Genomic DNA, 23,072 nt, shown 5'->3' on the forward strand with positions numbered 1-23,072 from the left:
ATAATAAGAAAAAAATGACATGAAAACATTCTGAAAGTATGTTAAAAGGTGTAAGCCTACTGTAAAAGCTATGAAAGAATGCTGGAACTGAAAAAAAAAAAAAAAAAAAACAAAGTGGAGGTTATTTAGTATATTTTTATAGGAAGAAGAGAAAGATTAAGTATTTGCTATGCTTAGGGTTCTAGCTAACTGCCACTAATGAAAAGCTTGTATGCAGCCAAAACATTTGTTATCTTGCCAAAGAGTATGTAAGCCTGCAAACAATTTTTGAGAGGCGGGCTTCAGTTTCCAGTCATGTATGCATTCTAGATATACTTACCTAGCTAGGTATGTTTACAAGGAACAGGCTTAAGCATAAACTATCTAGGGATTCTAGATACTGGGAATGTAGCTTGTTAAACAGCTCCATCTTTGCTTCTGTTGCCCAAGATACCTTAGTTAAAGCTAACTTGAGACTGCTCATGCATATTCCCCTCATGTGGCATGCACCTAGAAATGTGTGTTGCATTGGCCTGTAATGAAAGTTTGAGTAAAAATAATCTGTGGTTTTGGATATATTGCCCCACAGAGAATTTCTACTCCAAGACATTGCTTGTAAATAAAGAATTGAGTATTTGTTTTAATTACAGGTAAAAAATACAAGAGAAAGCCGTATAGAACAACATAGATGAACACATTGATTTCCATGGAAAGCAAATACCCTCCAGCAACCTTTATTTAATGTGGTGTACTGAAGACTACAGTCTCAGTCTTGCAATTACGTTGTACAGAATAGTACTTACTAGTAAGAAAGAAATTCCTTGCTTCAGCTCATAGGAGCAAGCTCAAAGAGAGTGATATGTAGGAATATTAGTTCTGGAGCTATATTAAAAAAAAAAAAAAAAAAAAAGGAAAAGAACAATGGAAGAATGCAGGTACAAAATAATTCAAACTGATACCAAAAATAAATAAGCAGCTACAAAAACAATTACTTGAAAAAGTGTTTTCACTTCAGCACTTTTAAAGTTCTTCAGTATCATCCTGTGCTTATGACACTAGACTAAAAACAGAAGAGACAAAAGCGTTTTACACCCCAGTTTAGCCTCATCTGCAAGCACACGAGAATTCAGTACATGAACTGGGTGTGATTTGAGGTTAGGTTATGAGAAGATGGGGATGATAACGTGGACCTCAGAGCTGCATATTGCATTATTACGTCTTTCTAAGGTATTTCAACTTTTTTTTTCCTCCTCTGGGGAGGAATAGCATCATTTTTTTAACAGATCACCTCACTTTTGTTACCCTTTTCTTGATTAGGTGTGAGAAGGAGGCGAGCAGCCTGCTCTATTTGGCACTTACAAGTCCTTTCGGAAGGGGTGGGTGGAAGAAAGGCAGTTTTAATGCTTTTAATGCTTCTGTTTCTTTGTCGGGAGGCTAATTGCAGCCACCAGCCTAACTCGGCTTTTCCGAGCCCAGCCTTTCCCCATTACGCAGGGAGCCGCGGGTGCCTTCTGGCCGCGTTACCACAGCCCTGGCAGCGCACGTGGGACGCTTCCCCGCTGCTTAACCCCTCGGTAACTTCTCGGGGAGCGCCCTCGGCTCACCCTAGCGCCTGGGGAGCTCCGGGCCGTGCCCGAGCCCCGGGTCCGGGTCCCCTGCCCCCGGGCGCCCCCCGCTCCCCTCAGCGCCGAGGGCGCGGCCGCTGGCGGGAAGGCGGCGCCGCCGGGGCGAGACCCGCTCGGGGGGCGTGCCCGGGAGCGGCCGTCTCCTCAGCTCATTGGCCGGAGGGCTGGCAGGGCGGCTTCGGATTGGCGGGGCTGCCCGTCCATCAGGCCGGACGGCGGAGCGGGGCCGGGACCCCCGCCACCGAACGCCCCAGCCCGGGCAGGGCGGCGGCGGCCCCGGTTCCGCCCCGCCCCGCCCCACGGGGCCGTTCCGCGGCGGCAGCCCCGGGGCAGGCGGCGGAGGAGGAGGCGCCGCGGGGCGCCCGGGGCCGGCGCGGACAAAGGCCCCGAGCCGCTGTTGCCAGCGCGCCGCCGGTCGCCTGGTAACCGCCCGCTGCCTCCTCATCCGGGGGCGGCCCCGGGCGGGGGGCGGAGCGGAGCCGCGGTCCCCACGGGCGCTCTCCCCCCCCCCCCCTCCCTCCCCTCCCCTCCCTCCCCTCCCGCCCGCCGCGTCCCGGAGCCGCTCCTCGCCTCCGCCCCGGTTCCTATGCGGCTTGGCGGCCCCCGCGGGCAGGCGGCCCCCTCGCAGCCAACGCGTCCCGGCGCCGCCCGGGGCCGCCATGAGCTCGGAGCCGCCCCGCGCCTCGCTGCTCCGCGCCCTCTTTAAGATGGAGCCGCCGGCGGCCGCCGCCGAGCTGCTGGGGGGAGCCGCCGAGATCCTCAGAGGTGAGCGCGGCCCCCCCCGGGCTGCCCCCTGCTCGCGGGGTGCCCTCCCCTGCCCCCCGGCCGTGCCGGGACCCCCCCTGCCCCATCCCCATCCCCACCCCCGCCCCCGCCGCGGGGTCCGGTCCTAGCGCAGCCCCCGCCTGTGTTTCAGACCGGCTGTACTTCGCCACCCTGCGCAGCAAGCCCAAGAGCACGGTGAACACCCACTACTTCTGCACGGACGAGGAGCTGCTCTACGAGAAGTAAGTGCTGCCGTCTGCTGCCCCGTGGGTGCCGGGGGGAGCGCTTCTCAGGCTTTCCGTGGGGTGCCGCCACCCCCCGCCAGCTACCTCGGTGAAGGCTTGGTGTAAGTTAGCCTGAGCGTGTGTGTAACCCGTCTGAAGCTAGTTTAGCTTTGTTTTGTTTAAAACAGATATATATATATATTTAAAAGCTCACAAAAGCAGTTAAATTGTAGTTGGCCTAGGGTAAAATAGTTGAGCTTTGTAAGATTGCTTTATAAGGTGGAAAAGATCTCTTAGATTAATTACACCTTATAAACAGTGTCTTTAATAGAAGGCTCCCATATATTCACAGATCACAGAATTTCTAGGTTGGAAGAGACCTCAAGATCATTGAGTCCAACCTCTGACCTAACGCTAACAGTCCCCACTAAACCATATCCCTAAGCTCTACGTCTAAACGTCTTTCATGCTACACAAAAGTTTTTTGCTGCGTGTTTTCCTTTATCGAGCGTATTAAGTGACCCCCTTTCACACAGAATCACAGAATGCAGAGCTTAAATCTTCTTTTGAAGAACATCTGCAACTTATTTTAAGGGTTTTGGTACAGCACTTCCTGTTGGCTTTTGGAGCTTTAGAGCAGCAGAGGAAGTATTCGGTGAAGTTAAAGCCTCGTGAGCTTGGAAGGTTCTGACAGCGTGTAGAAGGGCAACAGTTAAACTGAGCGCAGTTAGAGTACTTCGAAGAGACATGAAATAATTACACGGAACAAATAAAGTAATAGCCCTGTGCTGTGGTTACAGAGGTGTCACTGTACGCTGTGTTCCCAGCTCAGCTGCTCCTTGCATGATGGCAGCTATAGCTGCTTGACAAAGGGTTGCTGCAGTACCGAAACTTTTCTAGTGGAACAAGAAAAAGTTCTAGTCATATCTTTAAACGTAACTTTTTTTTTTTTTTTCCCCATGTGTTGAAAAACGTATGAGCATCAATTGCATCCTACGCCAGTGACCTCAGTGCTGCTTCTGTGCAGGTGTAAGCTAATCATCCTTTGTTTCTAGCTTATCTTCTATGCAAATCTTACAGTACTGGGGTTTATTTTCTACGCACGTTTCTGACTCTTCATTGTCTTCAGCCTTCTAAAGGAGTTCCTGATGATTCTTCTTCAAAGTTAACTTTTGTAATTTACTGTTTGGATTGCAAATATTTTCTGTAACAATCACTGAAGGAAACTAAATAAATATATTCCTTAATCCATGTGTCAATTAACCACACACCAGAATGTATAATAATATCATGTATATTTACAACTTAACGGAAGGAAGTCACATTTCCTTTATCTTCTAGGGCACATCTAAAGAATCTGGACATCTAATTTGTGGTATTTTTTCTGAATCCATAGTTCCTAATCTATTGGCACCTTTTTAAAGGTATCCCCCATGTTTGATACAGTAACGGTACTCCTCCTGTTGTGTTCTCCAATAGTAAAACTTAATAAGAAATAGAAACTAAGTGGCAGTTGCTGGGTGGTGTGAATGCATCCTGTATAGTAACCTAGCTCTCCTAGAGAAACAGTGCTAAGCTTTCTGTTGATACTTGTAACGCAGCATGCTTCACTATCAGTTATGCAATAGTTGGTAGTAAAACCATATCTGATTTCAAGTTTTCTTCCCTCTTCTCACTCCCATCTTTAAGGAAATTTGTGTTTTTGAGGAAGTAAAAGTCGGTAGGGTTACAGGTTTGTAGTTTTGTCAGTATCTTTCTGAAATTGGAAAGCTAGGGGCAAAGTGAGAGAGAGAATGCAAATCTGATAGTTCTTAGTAGAATCAGCATTTCCCTGTAGTTTCCCAGTTGTGTCTATCAATTTGATTATATTTGTCTGTTTTGTTTCACAGGCTACACAGTAAGGACAGGCCCTAACATCAGGAGTTGTTTAAAGCAGTATAACTTCATACACCAGAGTATAACTTCATACACCAAATCAGATTTCCTGCTAGCTTTCTTAAAAATGCAGCCTTTCTGAGGAAGAGAATAGAAATATTTAAGTGATTAAAAAAAAATAAATGAATATTTGGAAGTAAGCTTTGAAGAGCTGTAGCTCAGAACAGTGTTTTCTAGAGTCAAAATGGCCTGCCTGTGCTGTTCTTCCCAATCAACGTTTCTTGTCCACTTCTGCTTTTTAATCAAATGAGTTGTTCAAATTGCTGTGTGGAAGAGATTTGTTATGTGAGTAGGAGATTTGTTCAAGTTGTTATGTGGGTAGACGTTCATCCAGATGCAAAATCCTCAACAGCTGTGAAATGACTTTGTTAGCACAACCAATTATTGACTTAAGATGCATGTTACTGCGTCAAATATGACGCATGTTAAGGTGCATCATACTAGTGACTAGACAGGTATTTCACTGTGCATGGAAGTACACTGCTTTTCTTTGGGCTGTTTTTCTATTATCTTCAGCAATAGCTCCCAAGCATGAAGTGTTAAATTTCCTTAGCTGCCTTTACTGGGGGCAGTTTGCTTTCTCTGAAGCAACATGTGATCTAAAAACCTCAGGAATATGTGGGTATGGGTTTGTTAGTCTGATTATAAAGAGCATATTACTGGATCACGTAGTAATCAACTTCCTTCCTGCCTCACTTCCTTTTTTTCACCTCCTTTCCTCAATCTTGATGAGACAGAAGGGAACAGTGTAAACTATATGCGATTCATTAAAGAAAAGAGCACTAGCACTGAACTTCATGGTTTTGGAAGCTTTGATCTGCTGAATGCTGACTTGCTCTTGTGTTTTATCACGTGATTTATCACTAGATTATACCCCAAATGTGGTTATGTAATCTTGAGTACTTTAGCTTTCGGTTTTCACTTGAAGTTGTCAACTGTTTTAATAAATTCATAACACGGTCTTACTTAAACATTCATACTTTTTTGAATTTCTAAAAGGACTTAAATGCACCTAGGAACATCTCAAACATTGGCTGACAAGGAACTCTCAGAACTGTCACTGCTGCAGTTAATGTGCTGCAATTTAACCTTGAACCTATCATGCTAGGGAAGAGCGGGTATGCAAATTCCTCGGGTAAGGGAACGAGAAACCTGAATGAGTTGATGCAACTCTGAATTGTTAAGATTTTATTCCCAGTTATTCTATTTCAGTAAGATTTTGTCAGTCTCTCTCTGAAACTCTGAGGTCCCTCCCGAGGAAGTCTGCATTACTACTTACAGGAAAATGCAGTATTTCAGAGTAATATAGCACAGGTAACTACTACATCAGGAAAATGGAGTTGATGAGAAATTATCCAGTTTGATGAAAACTGTTGTTTGGCAAATACACAAGCCTTGCTTGGCAAGACCTCAATTAGTGAGTTAGGCAAGAGTAAGAAGCTTTTTATTCTCTAAGAATAGTGTCTTTCATGCTTCACCTTTCAGTAAACAGATCTGGGTTAGGAATATTACACTTGACTGGTTAACTTGGCTTTCACATGTTTTTATCAAAGCAACTTTTTATGTCCTTTTTATTGTTGTGTAAATTCTCAGAAAACAGAAATAAAAGTTCATTAGAAACTGGAATAGCATCTTGGTAAACTGTGCTGGCAGTTTGCATAAGCCATTATGTTTTTATTGGGTTATTTCTTCTAACTTCAAATCTTTTGTATAAACAGCATTTGCAGGTCCAGTCTGAAACTTTGTGATCAGCTTGAAAAGGAATAATATGACATTGTCTGTACGTCCAATGTCTTATACCGTGGGTTGAAAATTTTAGTGTGTTACTTGCCCACTTCCCAGCAGTCTTTATGTTACACACATTTTTTGGTTTGAGCAGCCATAAAGTAAGACTTAAAGCTAAAACGTCATTTAATGAGTAATCTTTGTACTTTGACTTGTAGGATGTGTTTATGCAAAGAAGCAGTTTCTCTTTCCTGTGGTAAGAGTAAGGGTTAATTTGACTGGTGGAAAATGCTTCTTTTCTATGGCTATCCAGTAACGGTACTTGCATAGGAAACCTGAACTTCGCTAGCCTTCTGTGGCTTATATCAGTTGAAAGGAGAAGAGAAAACTTAAACTTAGCCTTGTTACAACAAACAGACCTGTCACTTCACACGGAGAACAGGGAGTTCCTTGTTCATGTCAGAAGCCTATGAAAAGTTGAACTTCACTATCAAATGACCAATATAACTTAATAAGTTGAAGTCCACAAAACCCAAAACAATACTTAATTTAAGGAACTTCCTAACTCGTTATCAATATGAATTTACATACGGAACAGAAAAACTTCATTATGCTAACATCAGCTTTTTACATCTAATTCTTACAAGTGACTATTAAGAATAGTACTGTAGCTTTGTTGTTTTCTGTCTTAAATCAAGGGATTAAATTCAATGCAAACAAGAAAATGAGAAGATCTGGGAATATCAACTTTTGCCTAGGTTGTGAATTAATGGCATACCTTTATATTTGAAACTTGCAAAGTGCTGCCAACACCTGGGTTGCTCTCTCCAGTACAAATTAAATTTCATATGCAAGCATGTCTTCATTTCACCAAGAGGCTCAAGGGATGGGAGCACCTCTCCTGTGAGGAGAGGCTGAGAGAGCTGGGGCTGTTCCTCCTGGAGAAGAGGAGGTTTGGGGGGATCTTATCCAAGTCCATAAACTCCTGAAAGGAGGGTGCAAAAGGGACAGAGCTGGGCTTTTCTCAGTGGTGTCCAGTGCTGGGATAAGAGGCAGTGGACGCCAACAGGGCCACGAGAGGTTCCATCTGAACAGCATGAAGCCCTTCTTTGCTGTTTGGGTGGTGGAGCACTGGAACAGGTTGCCCAGAGATGTTGTGGATTTTCCCTCCTTGGAGATTTCAAAACCTGCTGTAGGTGTCCCTGCTTGAGCAGGGGTTTGGACCAGATGACTTCCAGAGGTCCCTCCCAGCCATTCTGTGATTTTGTGATTCCCACGGAGAAGACAAAATAAACTGTCAAAAGCATTGAAGATATTTTGTTGTTTGTTTGCAGCAAGTGGGGCTGGAGTAAATAACTTTTTTTTTTCTAGACTTCAGTTTCCTATTGGACAAGAGTACAGCTTAATATAGAAAACTGATGAAAAGTCCTGGCCTCTGTTAAGAAGGCTTTTATTGTCTGTAGAGAGTAGGTTTCTAACATAATCTGAAGAATCTTCTATGGTCAAACTCTGCAAGAAGCTCTTCGCTGATCCTATGTTCTTTGCATCAAGGAGCATTGTATGAAAAGCACGTGCATCTGGAGTAGCTATTTAATTATCTGTAACTTGGTGCTGTGATCTCTTCTTGGATTTTGAAGAGCCAGTATCTTGAGGAGGATTTGGAACAATGAAGGGGAAATAGACTGAGTACCTGGTGTTCTGCATAATCCAGACCCTCGGCATTATTCCTGCATTCAGATGCAAGCAGTGGGGTGTTTATATCACTTCCAGGTATTCACTGTATCTTCCTTTGTCATTCAGAAGCGTGTGATCCTTAAGTAGTATTAAGCATTAGGGATTGTGCCTTGGCCCAGATAAAGCTGCCAGCGATTTACCCCTTACTGGAACTGGTGGGGTTAGAGCAGGCAGCTTGTGCTATTGGGATCCCACCTTTGTGCACCTGGGAAGAGGGAAGGTACAACACACTTCGGGAAAAAGTAATGGGAGGAGAAAGAAACAGAATAAGTAAGATTTCCTGACGGGCAGAGTTAGGCTGTCCTGAATATGTGGATTAATCCTTTTGGCTGTCATCCAGAAACTGCTGCACTTAGGCGTGTTCAGCTCAGGGCTTGGAGCCTTTATCTGTAGCACGCAGGTGGCCTCTTAGCCGGCGGCTGGTTCTTGTGCTACTCAGTGGGAGCAAAGAAGAGCTGGCAGGGCAGTTGCCTGAATGTTCTAGTACTGCAGGCGAGGAAAGGGGGAGAGAAAAGCAAGTGGATATGCATATATACATGTATATCTCCCTCGTTCTATTTTAGTCTCACTATTTAACTTTAATAGTAAGCTAAACAAGAATCAGGATCTTTCTACCATGCTTACAAATTAGTGTAGTCCTGTATTTAGGAAATGACATTTCTGCTAGTTCTTAAAGTCCTTAGAGTTAAATTTTTGGTTTGAATAAAAGCCAATTAGAGCTGCTCTTCTTTGGTAGGAAAAACCTGTAACACAGTTGCTCGTGTCCAAGAAAGCAAGCTTCTTACAGAAAGTCACTGCTCCAGTTCTGGTGAGCATGCTCCAGTAAGTGATTGCAATCGCTGAGCTGTGTCCCTGTTCTCAAGTTACCAACTCAAAAACTGGCTAAGCTGCCATGCAAGTAACATCATCCCCTCTGAGCATTATTGCCCTGTTAGGACTGACTTTGTGGATCTGTCCTATTATTTTTCCCCTATGATAATTAGGGTTTGAGCCATGTTCAGACTGTTGGGAGTGCCTGCTACTGGATGCCAGAGTGTGCACGCACCCTCGTGTTCAGGTGCAGTAACACTGAACTTACACTGAGCTGGCATGGAGAAAAGAATCGTGAAATAGATCTTCTAGCAGCAATCTCCTGTCCTTTCATCTGTACTGATGTTGCTGTATCACAGAATGTGTGAGCGGCAATATAAAACTACTGCTCTGCTACATTCATTTACAGGGCAAAAAGTTTGTGTTCACTATTAGCTTTCTAGGGTAAAATACAAGCAGTTCAATTTATCTTTGAAAGATAACTTGATACCTTGGCCATAAGTAAGTTGATTGTGATGTTAATATGGAGGTTATCAGTTCGTTTCGAAGACTGTCTGGCTTCACTGACCATTACCAGGCTCCGTCCAATACTTCAGGATCAGAAAGCTGCTTATCACGCTGCTGCTGTGCTAGGGTCAGCCCTGTGCAAATACACAGTAAGAAGTAGCATGCAGCAGAGGTGCCTGAGGCGTGACCTAACTGGTGGCACCTTCATGTGGCCTTGCACAGAACTGCAATCAGGAACAGGTTACTGTCCCAAAGAGTTCTAGACAATGTTTTTTTTTCATGATTAAATTCCTTGGAAGAATGTACTGGCATGCCAGAGTGAACTGATGTGCTCATTTGGGCTGGCCTTTCCAGGTGAATAGCAGTTCCTGGGTAACCAAATAACTCAAATATCTCCTGTAAGAACTGATAAGAAGGGGTGGATCTAGGAGTTGATTCTAAGGAGAACACAGACACAAGAAATCTATGCTACTGCTCCCAAGTAGCATTATGTTAGCATTTATGAAGTAAAGTGTTTAAATATTCATATAGTATATTTGTGGGTTTTACCGCTACATGGTTGGAGAAGTGTAAGGATAGTAAGTTTCCATGGGATGAGGGGGAAGAATAATTTAAGCTATCATCAAGGTATTTGATTAAAACAAAATATAATTAAGTGTAGATTAATACTATACTTGCCTTCTGTTCTCATATCTGGTTCCCACCTCCGTAGCAAATGACTCTGTCTTAACTGGCTGAAGCTTCAGAGACATCCCAATGTCTTACCGCATTCAAATGCTTACAGAAACATAGATACGTCTGGATACAATGGATCTATTACCCATAAAAGAAATATAAATGAACTAATATTGCATAGATTGTTACCAGTGACTATCACTAATCAGACTTGATTTATTGTATTTTTATCTTTAACTTTTATCAGATAAAATTCCTTAACTTAACGGATGAGTTGGTGTGCTGTTTCTCCTCATCGCTATTCCATCCCAGTTTCCCATCCTCCACTTATATCTCACTCTCTCAAAATTCTGTTCTTAAGAAGAAAATCCTCTGTCTGAGTAGGATCAAGTGTCTTGAATTCAAGGAAAAAATGGCCTTTTATACTAAAAGTAGTAAGAGTGGATAAGACTGAACTCTTCTGTTAAAATTTATCAGAAATTGTATTTAGTTTTAAGGATAGAAGAAGGGGGTTGTGGAACACAGTTCATTGACTTCAGTACCGAGTTTTGTTACCTTTCAGGACTGTTTGATTTCAAGAATTGCGAAACACTTGTGTCACTTAGCTCCATTATAGACATTCAAGCTTATTCAAATTTAACAAAGTTAGTATAAAAAAATAAAATTATTTGTGTAGGAAATAAACTTTTTCCCTCATGCAACCGCAACAACAGTGTTATCAGTGAAGTCAGCTTGTTTATACTGCCTAGGTGGTGCTGGGCAAATGAACTGGGAGCTGACAGTGGTTCTTTTTGGTGTATGGGTAGCAGTGGCGCACCACTCACCAAAAATACCCTCTCTTCCTGATTGTGTTTTAAATAGTGGTAATAATACCAGGGCGTTCAGTACTGCTACTCTTTTTTTTTTTTTTTTTTTTTTTTTTTTTTTTTTTTTTACTGTATTAAGAAAAGCACAGTGTACTTAGTAGTAAATAATGGAGAAGTAGTAAATTTAAGTTAACTCTAGCTTGGCTCCTGAGAGAATCTGAATAGGTCTATTTTGTAAAAATACCCTGTTACTTCATGGATTGACTGAATAAACGTATCTTTTTCTTGCCTCCATCAAAACAGTAAGTAATTTGTCTGTCGTGTATAAATTGATTTGTAAATTAATTTTCATGTGTTTTTCCTATGTTCCTGTTTGAGCTTAATCTTGCTGAAAGGTAAAAGTAGATTATGTGAGTTCATATTGCTGTACTTATAGCAAATAATTAGTAATGAAAATTTATTATCCTAAAGCAGCATGGCTTTAGGTTTTCAGTGCATTATAGCTGAATACACAGTTCATTTATCATTAGGCTGATCAGGGCAGTGTTATAGGAACTATATGTCGTGCTTCATTTCATCTCAATTAAAAACTTAACAGAGAATATTTTTTAAAAGTACCTGTAACTGTTGACCATATCTGGCAGTCTTATCTTAGAAAAGATGTAGAATCTCAAGTCAGTCACTGCTTTATTGCCCCTGAAATTTTCACTTAACTTCCATGCAACCTACAAATAAAGTCCTGAGTTGGACAGCTTAGTCTTTGACCCAGCTAATGAGCTTCTGTATTTAAGCATTATGTCCTAATGTTTTGTACTGAAGGGGATGAACTGAATTTTAACAAGCACTTATACTATTATTTGATGTTGTACAGTAGATGATACCGAAATAACACTGGTGTGGCAGGCTGGCTGCTCCTTCTGAACGGCAATCAGGCTAATACAATTGTCTCTTTTTCACTGGGCTTGGTCTTTTTTTGTTTGAGAGGATATGTATGGGGGATGTCAATAAAGTGTTAAGCTTCAAAAGTATAGCTCTTAGGGTTAGCTATGAAAAGCACTGTGAATTCCTACAGGGAACTTTTATTTTGCAATATTTTTTCTGTTTGGCCTGTTGCTATTATCTCTTATCCAAAAGGCAGCAGTTGCTGCTTCAGGGGTAATGAGAATTTTTGAGGAAAATCTAGAAGAAAAGAAGAAGAACAATGAAAAAACAGTAATTAAGTAATAAATTGAGGGAGCTTAGAGATGAGAGGACTAGGTGTCAAAAAGGAAACACATTCTCTGTAAAGGGTATATGTATAATATGTAGTCTCTGGAATAATGGAGGATGGAATAAAAGGAAATAGATTTCAATTTCAGAGAGATACTAAGATTGGACATTATTAAATACAATTTCCTCTAAGCCGTAAAATTCTGCTTATTCTTCATAGCATCTAATGATACAGGCGCTATAGCTGATTGAGATGAGGACATATCTAGAATGAGAGCAGCATGGCTAAAAGGAGAGTAGAGCACGTCTTGAAGTCCTCTACTCTCCTTGTCTGTAGTCTTGGCCAAACCCGGACTGGATATGGTGAGAGTTAGTGTGTGCGCGTATAATGGAAAAGGTGGTTACTGCAGCACCTTAAACTGAAGCTACATATGCTTTCAAATTAACTGTTACTATTTTCCTCTTAAATGAACCTATATAGGGTTTTATCTAGTGCCATATGTATATTGTTTACTTCGTATTCCCCAAAAGTTACTCTTTAACAGTTTTAACTATCAACAACATGCATGCTGAAACTTGCTTAGCACTTTGTATAAATAACACATTTTTGTTCTTTTCTCCCAGTTTCTATGCAGATTTTGGACCTTTAAATTTGGCAATGTTATACAGATATTGCTGTAAACTAAATAAGAAATTAAAGGTAAGCTTCGTTTAAAAACAATGTTCCTATATTCTTGTGCTTTGAAACTCAGCTAAAACCTATTACTCAGTTTGAAAGCAATTATTAGGTTCTCATTATCTAGATAGTTGCAACTAAGCTTTAAGGCTCTTCTTTGTTCTGAATTCTTTTCCCTCTGAAGAATGGAAGAAGGAATATGCCCTGATTGTTGCTTAGTGGGTGAGCTACTGATGAGTGGTTCACCATTTTTCATAACCTTCGTTTCATGACAAAATAGTAACAAGAAACAGTCTGGTTATACGGATACTTCATGGGTTTGCAGCGAATGAGTTGGTATGTTAGTATGAATAACTCAAAAACAAACAAAACAACTATTCCCCCGAAAAACAACCCCCACAAAAAATATTAAAACAAACAACTCCCTATCCCTGACCCCCTTGAACAAGAATAAAACAGACTCCAAAATCACACTATTTAAATCTCACTCAATCAAAAAATTAAAACTTTGAAATCTTTCAGTTCAATAAAATGTTGCTTGTAATAAGTGTTACAGAAAGGTCTTTTACACATAACATGTTCTTTTTTTTTTTTTTTTCTGTAGTGACACCTTGCAGAGGTGTCACTGCTATCAATTCCTTTATAGAAGCCCTCTTATTCTCCTGCTTCCAAATAAGGATTGTAGATTTAAGACAATTTCAAGTTGTTCTGCAGTTGAAATAGAAAACTTAGCTATCTTCCTCCATGGTAGCTTTTATTTTGACTGCAAAGTGTTTGTCCTGTCTCTATGAAGTAGTTGTCTAAAATCGTATCAAAGGTAATATATTGTAATTGAAAAAATATACAAGGGAGCCAAATTGAAACTGAATGAGTAGCTCTGATATTTGCAGAGTTGGCTTAGTAAACCTTAATGTTATTTTAATGTAACTTTCATATTTTGGGGGAAAAAAACAACAACAAAAAACAACTCACAGTACAAGATGAAGAGTACAGATTGGCAAGAACGGAACAGAAATCTCATGCAGATCACCTGGAAAAGAGGTGCTGTTTATTGCTGCTACCTTACCATAGAGGAATTCCAAATAGGTTAACTTAAACTCTCTAATGTATAATAGAGAAGGGTAACCTGAGAGTGCAACCACTCGTAAGTAATACCTGAAATCAAACAGCCGAAGCTTGGAATACCACCCGAGTAGTGTAGAAACTCTTGCATGAATAGATTTCAGCCTGCCTAATTGGCACTATGTCTGAGATAGGCCAGTACCTGCTAATATGAACTTTGCTTCTCTGATAGTTAAAATACATGCCAGACTCTGTCCTAACTTACATACTATCTGCAGTGGGTAAGTAGACTTGAAAGACCTAATCCTAAGGCTAAGCATGCAACTGATTTGTACTGTAGATCTAGCTACAAAAGACTATTGCTCAGCTTTGCTAGTTGAGTTTCTCAGTTTCTACTCTTTCTGCTCTTCTACCTCTCACTTTCTCATGTCTGTCCTTCACAAGCCTCCCTGCAGGGACTTCTCCCACATGAGGCCTGAACTAGTGTGTGTATAAGACAGAAGTTTGTGACCTGTGACTTACCTGCTGGCAAGGCATTGATGCAGTGGGCAACTGTTGCAGCAGAAGTATGGTAATTCTCATGGGGCACCAGGGTGACATGTGGGCAGCCTGTGATCGATGTTTTTTTGGATGGGAAGTGCCTATTGAACTGGGAGAAAGAGTCCTGTTTGGCAACCTGCTGCTTGCATACACTTGCATTAAAGGTAACCGTGCTCTGGGACCAGCACAAACAGTGGCTGATCATAGGAAGTTAAGACACTGTGGTTTATAATCCTCTGGAAATCCAACCTCTGCTGTTGGATAGTTGCTGTTGCTATATTGCAACACTCTCGGGACCCTGAGGCAATCACAGTGCTTAAGCCCAGATGACTCCAGCTATGATTTGGTATGTACCTGGTTGGGTATACGCTGTGTGTACTTTTCTTATGAAAAGTTTTTAAAAGAAGTGTGGCACAAAAAAATATGCACTACATGTTATAATTTTTGTGTGGCCATGGTATCACAAAAGGAATTTAAGACTTGGAAGGCTTTTCTTAAGTTTAAAACTTATATGAGTAGAAACAGGAAAAATGTAATAAGATCTCATTTAAAAAACAAAACCCCACAAATCTTTTAGCTGTTTCTATTTCTTTTTTGGGAGAGGGATTAACCACAGAGGAGGCAGTTTTCTGCTTCCACCTCTCCTTTTTGGAAGAAGAAGGAAGCAGGTAAGGAGCGAAAGGCATCGCTGTTTGAAATGTACTCTATGGCAGACCAGCATTTTAAAGTAAACTATCATAACTTTATGCTGACTCACTTTAAAAATTGTGAATAGTTCTGTTCAGAAATACTGAAGGATTTATTCAAATATCAATTTTGCTGAGAAAGCTAGAGGTAAAGTACTAAAGTTATGCTTTACAGGAAAACCTTACTGACATTGTTTGTAATGTTTTGCTGATTGCTATGGAGATGATCTTGACTAGCTGAGTCAACAGCAAGAAAAAATGCTTGGACATGCGATCTTCCTACTTGTTCATTGAATCCTGTTTGGGAAAAATGCTTGACTAAGAAATTACAATTCAATTATCAAATTTATTTTTTCTTTGATTTAAATGTCCAATTTCATAAAACAATTTGAAAAACTACTGGGTTTCATGCACATATAACCTTATAAAACCTCAATAAATTTAGAAGTGGGTAATTAGAGGGAAAGTTGCTGACAAAAATGATATGAATTATGGAAGATCAAAGGCAGGGAAGGTTTGGGCAGGGTTATGAACTGTGGGGTTAACAGTTCTCATATACTAACTGTGTTGTGAAATTGCAGAGGGTTCTGGGTTTTGTTTTTTGTTTTCAGTATAAATAACCTGCTTGTCATATACATGGAACTGTAGTAATTACAAACGTCTCCTTCAGGACAGCTTAGGTTATGAGGCAAGTCAGAGAGACATTTTTTAATATGTGATTTTTTCACGCCCAGTTTGCAAGCGTTACATTCACCGTTACACACGTATATTTTAGTGTATACGTAAACAGTGTTTACATTTATCCAGCTTTATTAAACACATTGCAGTAATTTCTTGCTGAACAATGCAAGTATATTAAACTATCTCCATTAACTAAATTACTGTACAGTAACATGGTGATCTGGTGATTCTAAATAGGTATTAATCTAGTAATTGTCCACAGAAGCACCTTCTAGGCTTGTTGTCAATTTCTGTGCATGTAAATCTCTCTTGAGGTTTTCAAGAAGCAAAAATTCATCTTTTTATAAAATTAAAATAATTTTAAAGTGAAAAAATATGTTCTGGAGTCCTATCATGCACCAATGAGTTTTTTCATCACCTTAAAAAAAAAAAAAAAACAACAACAAACTTCCATGCTTCTCTGTAACCTCTGCTTTTATTTCAAAAGCCTGTCTTTCAGTTTATTCCTCTGGGATGCATCTTAACAAGATGAATTCTGTTTCATTTTATGTTCTAGTGATGTGTGAGTGCTACAGAAATTTTCTTGTTGGTAAAGAAGAATATCTTTAGTGCTTCACAATACAAGTATTTTAATCTTTTAAAAGTAAAAGGTGTTTTGCAACTGTATTACTATATCATCTTTTAACTATAGCTATTCTATAGACAACTCATATGGAGAAATTCGTTGTTGAAACATTTTTGTTTCCTTCTGCAGTACCTGAGGAAACAAAAGCTCTACATTCAGGTGGAGCTCTGGAGCTGTTTCTTAAAAATAAAAAATTAAAAAAAAATGATAAGTGTCCTAGCACTTATTGAACCTAGCCAAAGGACTAGACTTAGCCTACTAAATGCGTTTGAAAAACCAGCATGTTTGTTTAATAATACTAAGCTAGTATGTTTAACAATACTAAGCTAGTTTATGTAACCTAGTATTAATACTGAAAGTGTAATTGAGTTGCGAATTTGTTCACGTTAAGAGAAGCAATCACGCATGCTTGCACTTCGAGCAATAAGTCACTTCAGCAAGCTTTTGCTGTAAACTTTGATTTTCGTTAACCCATGTGCAAACAAAAATAGTGGTTCGTTCTATTCTGATGCAATTCTCCTCTGCTTGCTATGCTGTAAGCCATTCAGTAGCCTCAGTTTTCAATGTTGTGCTAAAGCTTTAGCCAGGACTAAAAAAAATAATTAAATATTCCATATGATCTATATGGTTCATAAAGATTATGAAATTGCTTTTTGAAATTGAAGCTGTTAAAATGCTACACTGCTTTCATTTAAATGTTCTGGGAGCATTTAAGGTGGGCTACCGCTCTGGATTGTGCTGGTACATAAGTGTTTCAGAATTGGTCTGACCTGATATACCTATATGGCAAAAAAAAAAAAAAAAAAGTCTGTTCAGTAAAATAAAACATGAGATGTGGTATTGTTAAATAGAACTCCTGCTAGCTAGCAGCCTGTGCTTTTTGCAGTTTCAAGTGGTATTTCAGGTGAGCTGTAAACTGTTACGAAGAACTTTGCTTTAAAAAAGTAGTAGTCAACAAGTTATAATTGAAGTTCTGTCACTGTTGCATAACTACTGTAATCTTATCCCACCCACATATCATGGGCGGAACTGCAGTTAGAGAACACTAAAATTAAAAAATTGAGGAGGGGGAAGAAAGGAGGGATCTTAAAATTTTGACAAGTTTTAATAATAATTGAAAGCTTCACTAATTAAATAACTGCTTATACCCTGTATGTTTGTATATACTCTGAGAGATGTTGCTGTTGATCTCAAGACATGATATCTTCCAATCAATGGCAATTATCCCTCTCAGCACCTGTAGTCCTATTTAGATGCACACACTGGCATTAGCTCTCATGCTGTATCCACCTCTGGAAGTTGTGGGTAATAAAACCAGCTTGGAACGTACAGTTAGAGCTGCTAATTAAAGGCACCGTGAAGGGTGGGAGTAAAAAGCTCACTGTGATGCGTATATCACGTTTCTCCTGAGTTTATCAGCTATTGTTTTTTTTTTAGCTATTGTTTTTTTGGGTGCAAAGTTTGTTTCTGCAGTGAAAGCAGTCCTAGAATTCGCAACAAGATTTAAGATGATATTCAATGTTTATGAATGTATGGAAGTGAAATATAGTGGCACTAATTAAATGAATAAAACAGTCCTGCCGCAGTTACCCTACCTCCAACCCCCAAATGTCAAAAGAAGGAAAAGAAAGTAAACTGTCAAATAGGATTTGAAATACTGAAGTTGGGTAACAGCAACACTGGAACACGGGCAGTTCATAAAATGTTGTGCAACTTTTAAAAATAAAAATACCCTTTAAGTATTTAGAAGCAGAATCTGGTGTATCTGTTGATGACTTCCTCAAACTGTAACAGAACCATAGAAGACTATAAGGAAAAGCATATGTGACAAGGTTTCAAAGTATAATAAAATTAATAAAGTAATGTAATAAAATTAATGTAATAAAATTAATAAAGAAAAATAAAAATTGCAATAAACTGTCTAGCTTGCCATTTTTAAGTGACAATTTTCTCTTCAGCTTTAAATAGCTTTGCTGCAGATTGTCCTGATTATTCTTTTCTGCTCCTTCTTGGTCTTGTTTTCAATGGGAGTTTTGTTTGCAGGATGCTGACAGAGACTTCTTTTCTTCCCAAATAAAGAAGAATTGCAAGACTAACAAGTTATGTCTGTACCTAACTTTTTTTTTTTTAGGCTTTTCACTTGCACAATATTTTTATAAACTCTCGTTATTAAACCTGTCAAAGTATGTTGTCTGTAACCCCGTTTTTAGGTAGTATAGAGGATGAGGGTTGTTTAACTGCTTTTTTAAAAGAAATTGACTGTCTTCTCTGTAGAATGTGTTTAGTATGCTAAAGAGATTTAACACACATGAGAGTCTGACAATTTCAATGATTTTGAACAGCATTCATAAGGTATTGTTTGGATATTTAGGAAAAAAAAAAGTATAGTATCTTATATTGAATGTGTTGATTCAACTGCCTTTTATAGAATAAAGTAGCACAGCAAAACCAATATATTTACTATGGAACAGCGAATGCTTCCCTGCACTCTTATCTGCATTGTAAGAAGATAGTTCATGCCACCAGGAACTTTTTCTCCTTTAATTTCAAAAGACTCTATAGGAATTCTTTGACTTGTCAGTTTACTAGAAGTGACTACTTAAATTGTTTTAAAATTGTATTCTTCTCTCAGTAAGTATGGTGGTTTTTAAAAATTATTTTTATTTTTTAACAGTACTTCAGTCTGTCAAGAAAGAAGATAGTTTACTATACCAGTTTTGACCAGAGGAAACGAGCAAATGCAGCTTTTCTAATAGGTGCATATGCCGTAAGTACTAATTATTGCATGGATACTTCTAACCTTCCTTAAGAAACATCTCTTTTGTGTCAAATAGCATCCCAAGGGATGTTCCCTTAGGGGGCTAGACAGATTGTCATTGGGTTCTTTTATAAGCCATCTTTGAAAACTCTGCTGGATGAGTTCTAGAGAGGCCTTTTCTTTGTCACTTAACTCCATTTACAGTACGGGGGGTGGCTTTGGAACGTATTCGGGGGGAGGGAGCACGTAGTGTGTGAACCATGATGTGGCTGTGTACGTACTCTATAGTAGGTATCCGGTGGCTCATCACACGTGAGAGAAGGTAGCTTATGTGTATGATAAGGTAAACTCGTGTGCCACAACTACAGGCACGTGTAACGCTAGCTTAGCCTGTGTTAAGCTGCTTATAGCTCTTAATTGCTAGCATGTGCAAGTGGTCTACATCTGCATATGATACTCTGCTGTCAAAGACTAGCAGATATTGTAAATATCTTTTGATTATTAGAAGATACTCTGTACAAAGAGTAATTCTTTACTAATACAGTGCTACCAATGCAAAAAAGCATCCATTAACTATAAACAATGTATATGCAGCATAGTCACTTTCTAATTTATTTCAGTTTAGTGTGACATTGGAAAACAGTTTGCACAAAGGTATCTATTACTTTAACATTTCATCCCAAAATTTTTCTCTATATGTGTGTATTCCTCCTATGGAAGTTCAATCATATTCTTCTATGGTGATCAATAATAATGCCAATAAATTCATAAAATCAATATTTTTCCGAAAAGTAATTTATGATTATAATAATCTGATTATAATTACAATAGTCTGTTTTTTTTTTTTTTTTTTTTTTAAACTACAGAAGCTTAACTTTTGTAATCCAGGCATATTAATTTGGGAAATAACATTAGAGTGTTTTACCTCTAGATGCTGTATTCAGTTACATGCATTAGTTGTACACTCATGAGCTACATGGTAGGGAAGTTTCTGACCTGAAGGAATCTAGTCATGATCTTCAATGAAAAGAACATTTTGTATTTGACAACTTGATCATACTGTTTGATGATGAATTATTTTATTCAAGTGCTTTTGCATTTGTGTCTTGTCCTCAATTTCATAAGCTTTTTGAGACAGAAAGTTCCACAGCTTTGAACTCTACCAATATGTGAAAGTTAATTGAGAAAGCTTGCTTTATTTTTCCTGGTGCTAAAATATTAAGTGTAAAATGAAACGTGGAAAATAGTGGATCATGTTTTAGGAATGGGTTTCCAGTAATGATTATGCAACTTAGACTGTTCACTTAAACAGCTTCTTAGACAAGTTGAACTGAAACACCCGAATAGCTATTAAAATATTTTAGTAAGAGTCATGAGTCTGAGAGAGCTTAAAACTTGATTCACAACAGCTTACCGGTTTGTAAATTGCATCTCAGAATGATTCATTTTCTAAATTTTAATTTTTGTAATGGATTTTCAATGTATTTAGTTAATCATGTCCAGTTGCTAAATTCATATCCTTGCTCTGAAGAATTCTGCAAGGATTACATTTGTCATAAAACTAAGGTTAAAACAACAACAAACGTTTAAAACAGGAATAGAAGAACATGAAGATTTTGCTGATCTTACAGAGAAGTTCAGGATTTCTCCTAAATTGCTGGGACTACTACACAGAATGTTCTGTGAAGTCAGAAGGGACGACAAGAACTCCCCACTTGTCATTAAAGAGCACATTCTTTGCAAAATCATGAAGGAGGGTGCATATTCTCATGTCTAATAATGTATGGATGAGTTGGGGGGTGGAGCGGGGGACAGATGCCACTTTGCATAACGTTAAGGTATTCATTACGTTTCTCTTCTGGTTGGGGTGGGGAAAAAAAAAGGCCCCAACTTGTTTGTGTTCTCCAGTATCTAATAGTTCACTCTGGGAGAAGAATAGGAGTAATACTAGTCTGTATCCTTAGAGCTGGCAAGCAGTAGGCATCTTGCAATTCTAAGATCAGAGCTTGATTAGTGGACCAAAATCTGACTTTGAGTAGTCTTGGTGAAACACAATACTTACTGTGACAAGCTCTGAAAAGAGATCCACTAAGCTCTCTTTCCTTTTCCCTGTAGACAGCAGATGGGCTGGTCGTATTGCTTTCTCATGATTACTTTGTGTGTATTTTGGTACCAATAGCTTTTATTAGACTTCTGTAATGCTAGTGCAAGGGAAAAGCTGTTGAGTTTTTTGGGTCTTAAGTGTTATCAAAGCAAGTGAGACTGAGTAATAGTGAACTACTAAAGCACGTTCAATCACTTGCCTGCAGGATTTTTTTTCATAATGTAAGAATATAAAATAGATTTCTGAGCCTGCAGCTTTATGGGTTCATTCTCTATTAATCTAAGCACATCCCAGTACTGCTCAAGTCAGTAATCCCTCCCTTGGAAGGTCAGCAAGTACAAAGGCTTTTCAGCTATTGCACCACGTACAGCTTCTTTGCAGTTTCAAACAACACCTCAAATTGCTTTACATTTGCCTCACAGAATTCTTGTGATAACTTAACAGCAATAGAATAGATCTGTTCATACGCTTTTAATTTGAAAATGTATGTTGGGGGTGTGAACAAGATGAAATGAAATTGTATTTGTAATTATAGTGGATGAATGCTAAGGTGGACTTGCAAAATACCCTTTTTGTTTCCTAAGCGCTTTGGAACATACATCATACATTTTCTTGGCAGTGTGCGTGTGGCCAGTATTGCTACACATAATGTGCCTAGCAGGAATATGTCCCAATAGAGAAGAGCTTTTTCTTTAATTGCATGATTATTCAGGAAGTTCAGAACATAAGAATGGACATATCAAAGGGGAAAAAAAATGCTAGAAAACTTGTAATATTTCAGACTGTTTTTTACAGATAGCAGTGCCCCTGTATGATGTGCATTAAGAGAAGTGACGCGGTGGGAACAGGGGATGAACCTATTATAAAATCTCTCTTGAAGAGAATTAAAAGTGGCTTTACAGGGGGAAAAACACAAAACAGCTATTATTATTTTGCATTGATCTTTTGAAAGTATATTAGTTTACGTAGAGGGTTTTGGCCCAGAGTTACAGTAGTAGTTCAAAGTAGTGAAATCTGTGATAGTTGGACAAAGATGAACTTGGACCTTCTTTTCACTGCATCACCACAGAGTTTTTTCAGACTAAAGCAAAACAGGTTTTTTTTCCCTTTTCTGTCTCCCTTGTCCATGCTTGAGTAAGAAAAGCAAGCAAATCTACCTACCGTTTTGACATCTTACAGAGTACTGAGAATTCCACTACCTTGATACAACTCCAGGCATAAAGCAACTTGCAGAGATTCTGGGAGTGACCACCACTTACTTCTGTTCCAATGTATTTAAGGTCTGAAGTTGAGCGTTAAAGCTTTTAGATCAGGACCTTTGTCTTGGTTAAGAAAACAATCATTGGTGCTCAGTATTCAGCAGTAAAATGTGCACAGAATGAAGGAGTAGCCATGTAGGTGCTGTCTGTAAGGTGAGTTGGATAGTAACAGATAGGAAAGCTGTGCTGCTTTGTTCACAAAACATTTGCACATGCAAAATGTGTCACTCCAAACTGGCTGAGGTATCTATAAATAATGCACATAACACAAATTCAAAGCTGGTTTTACTTTAGGAGCAGTTGTACTGCACAAATAGGATTTGAAGTGCAACAAGGTGGTGTCTCCTTATTTCTTACTGTGATGTTAAGCCAGTGGAACTGCTGGCCTTCAGTGATATCAGAATAAGCCTTGGCTTAGTGTGCTGTGTTAACTAGAGGCTGCTCTCATAGTCACAGGTTCAGCTTGCTGAATTGGACATCTTGTTTGCTAATGGGTAGTTTGATACTGACAACTGGGAATCGGAAAATGTTCATGTATAGAAAGTTTCAACTGAGCTTTGATGGAGAAATGTTTCCTTTGTCAGCTGCTACCATAGTACTTCTGTTGAATCATCTGAAGTTGGGCAGAGTACTCCTAGTATAGATGACTACTTACCGTCACAGATAACATAGAAATATATAAATATA

The 23,072-nt window shown here is 39.3% G+C and overlaps 1 protein-coding gene across 2 annotated transcripts in view; it reads left to right on the top strand.

The window, feature by feature from the left end:
• Positions 1-2,036: 2,036 nt before the first annotated feature.
• The window catches only part of CDC14A (cell division cycle 14A), a 59,031-nt gene continuing 37,995 nt past the window's right edge, over positions 2,037-23,072 (top strand). Inside the window, exons 1-4 of one of the 2 annotated variants that reach the window (XM_084290729.1) lie at positions 2,037-2,369; positions 2,521-2,611; positions 12,619-12,694; positions 18,939-19,031. In XM_084290729.1, coding sequence (XP_084146855.1) covers positions 2,264-2,369; positions 2,521-2,611; positions 12,619-12,694; positions 18,939-19,031 — 366 coding nt within the window. In that variant the 5' untranslated portion in view covers positions 2,037-2,263. The remainder of the gene's footprint in view (positions 2,370-2,520; positions 2,612-12,618; positions 12,695-18,938; positions 19,032-23,072) is intronic. The other variant, XM_084290730.1, reaches the window with a different exon arrangement.

This window comes from Netta rufina, assembly GCF_964035555.1.
Source record: "Netta rufina genome assembly, chromosome: 8".
Classification (NCBI taxonomy): domain Eukaryota; kingdom Metazoa; phylum Chordata; class Aves; order Anseriformes; family Anatidae; genus Netta; species Netta rufina.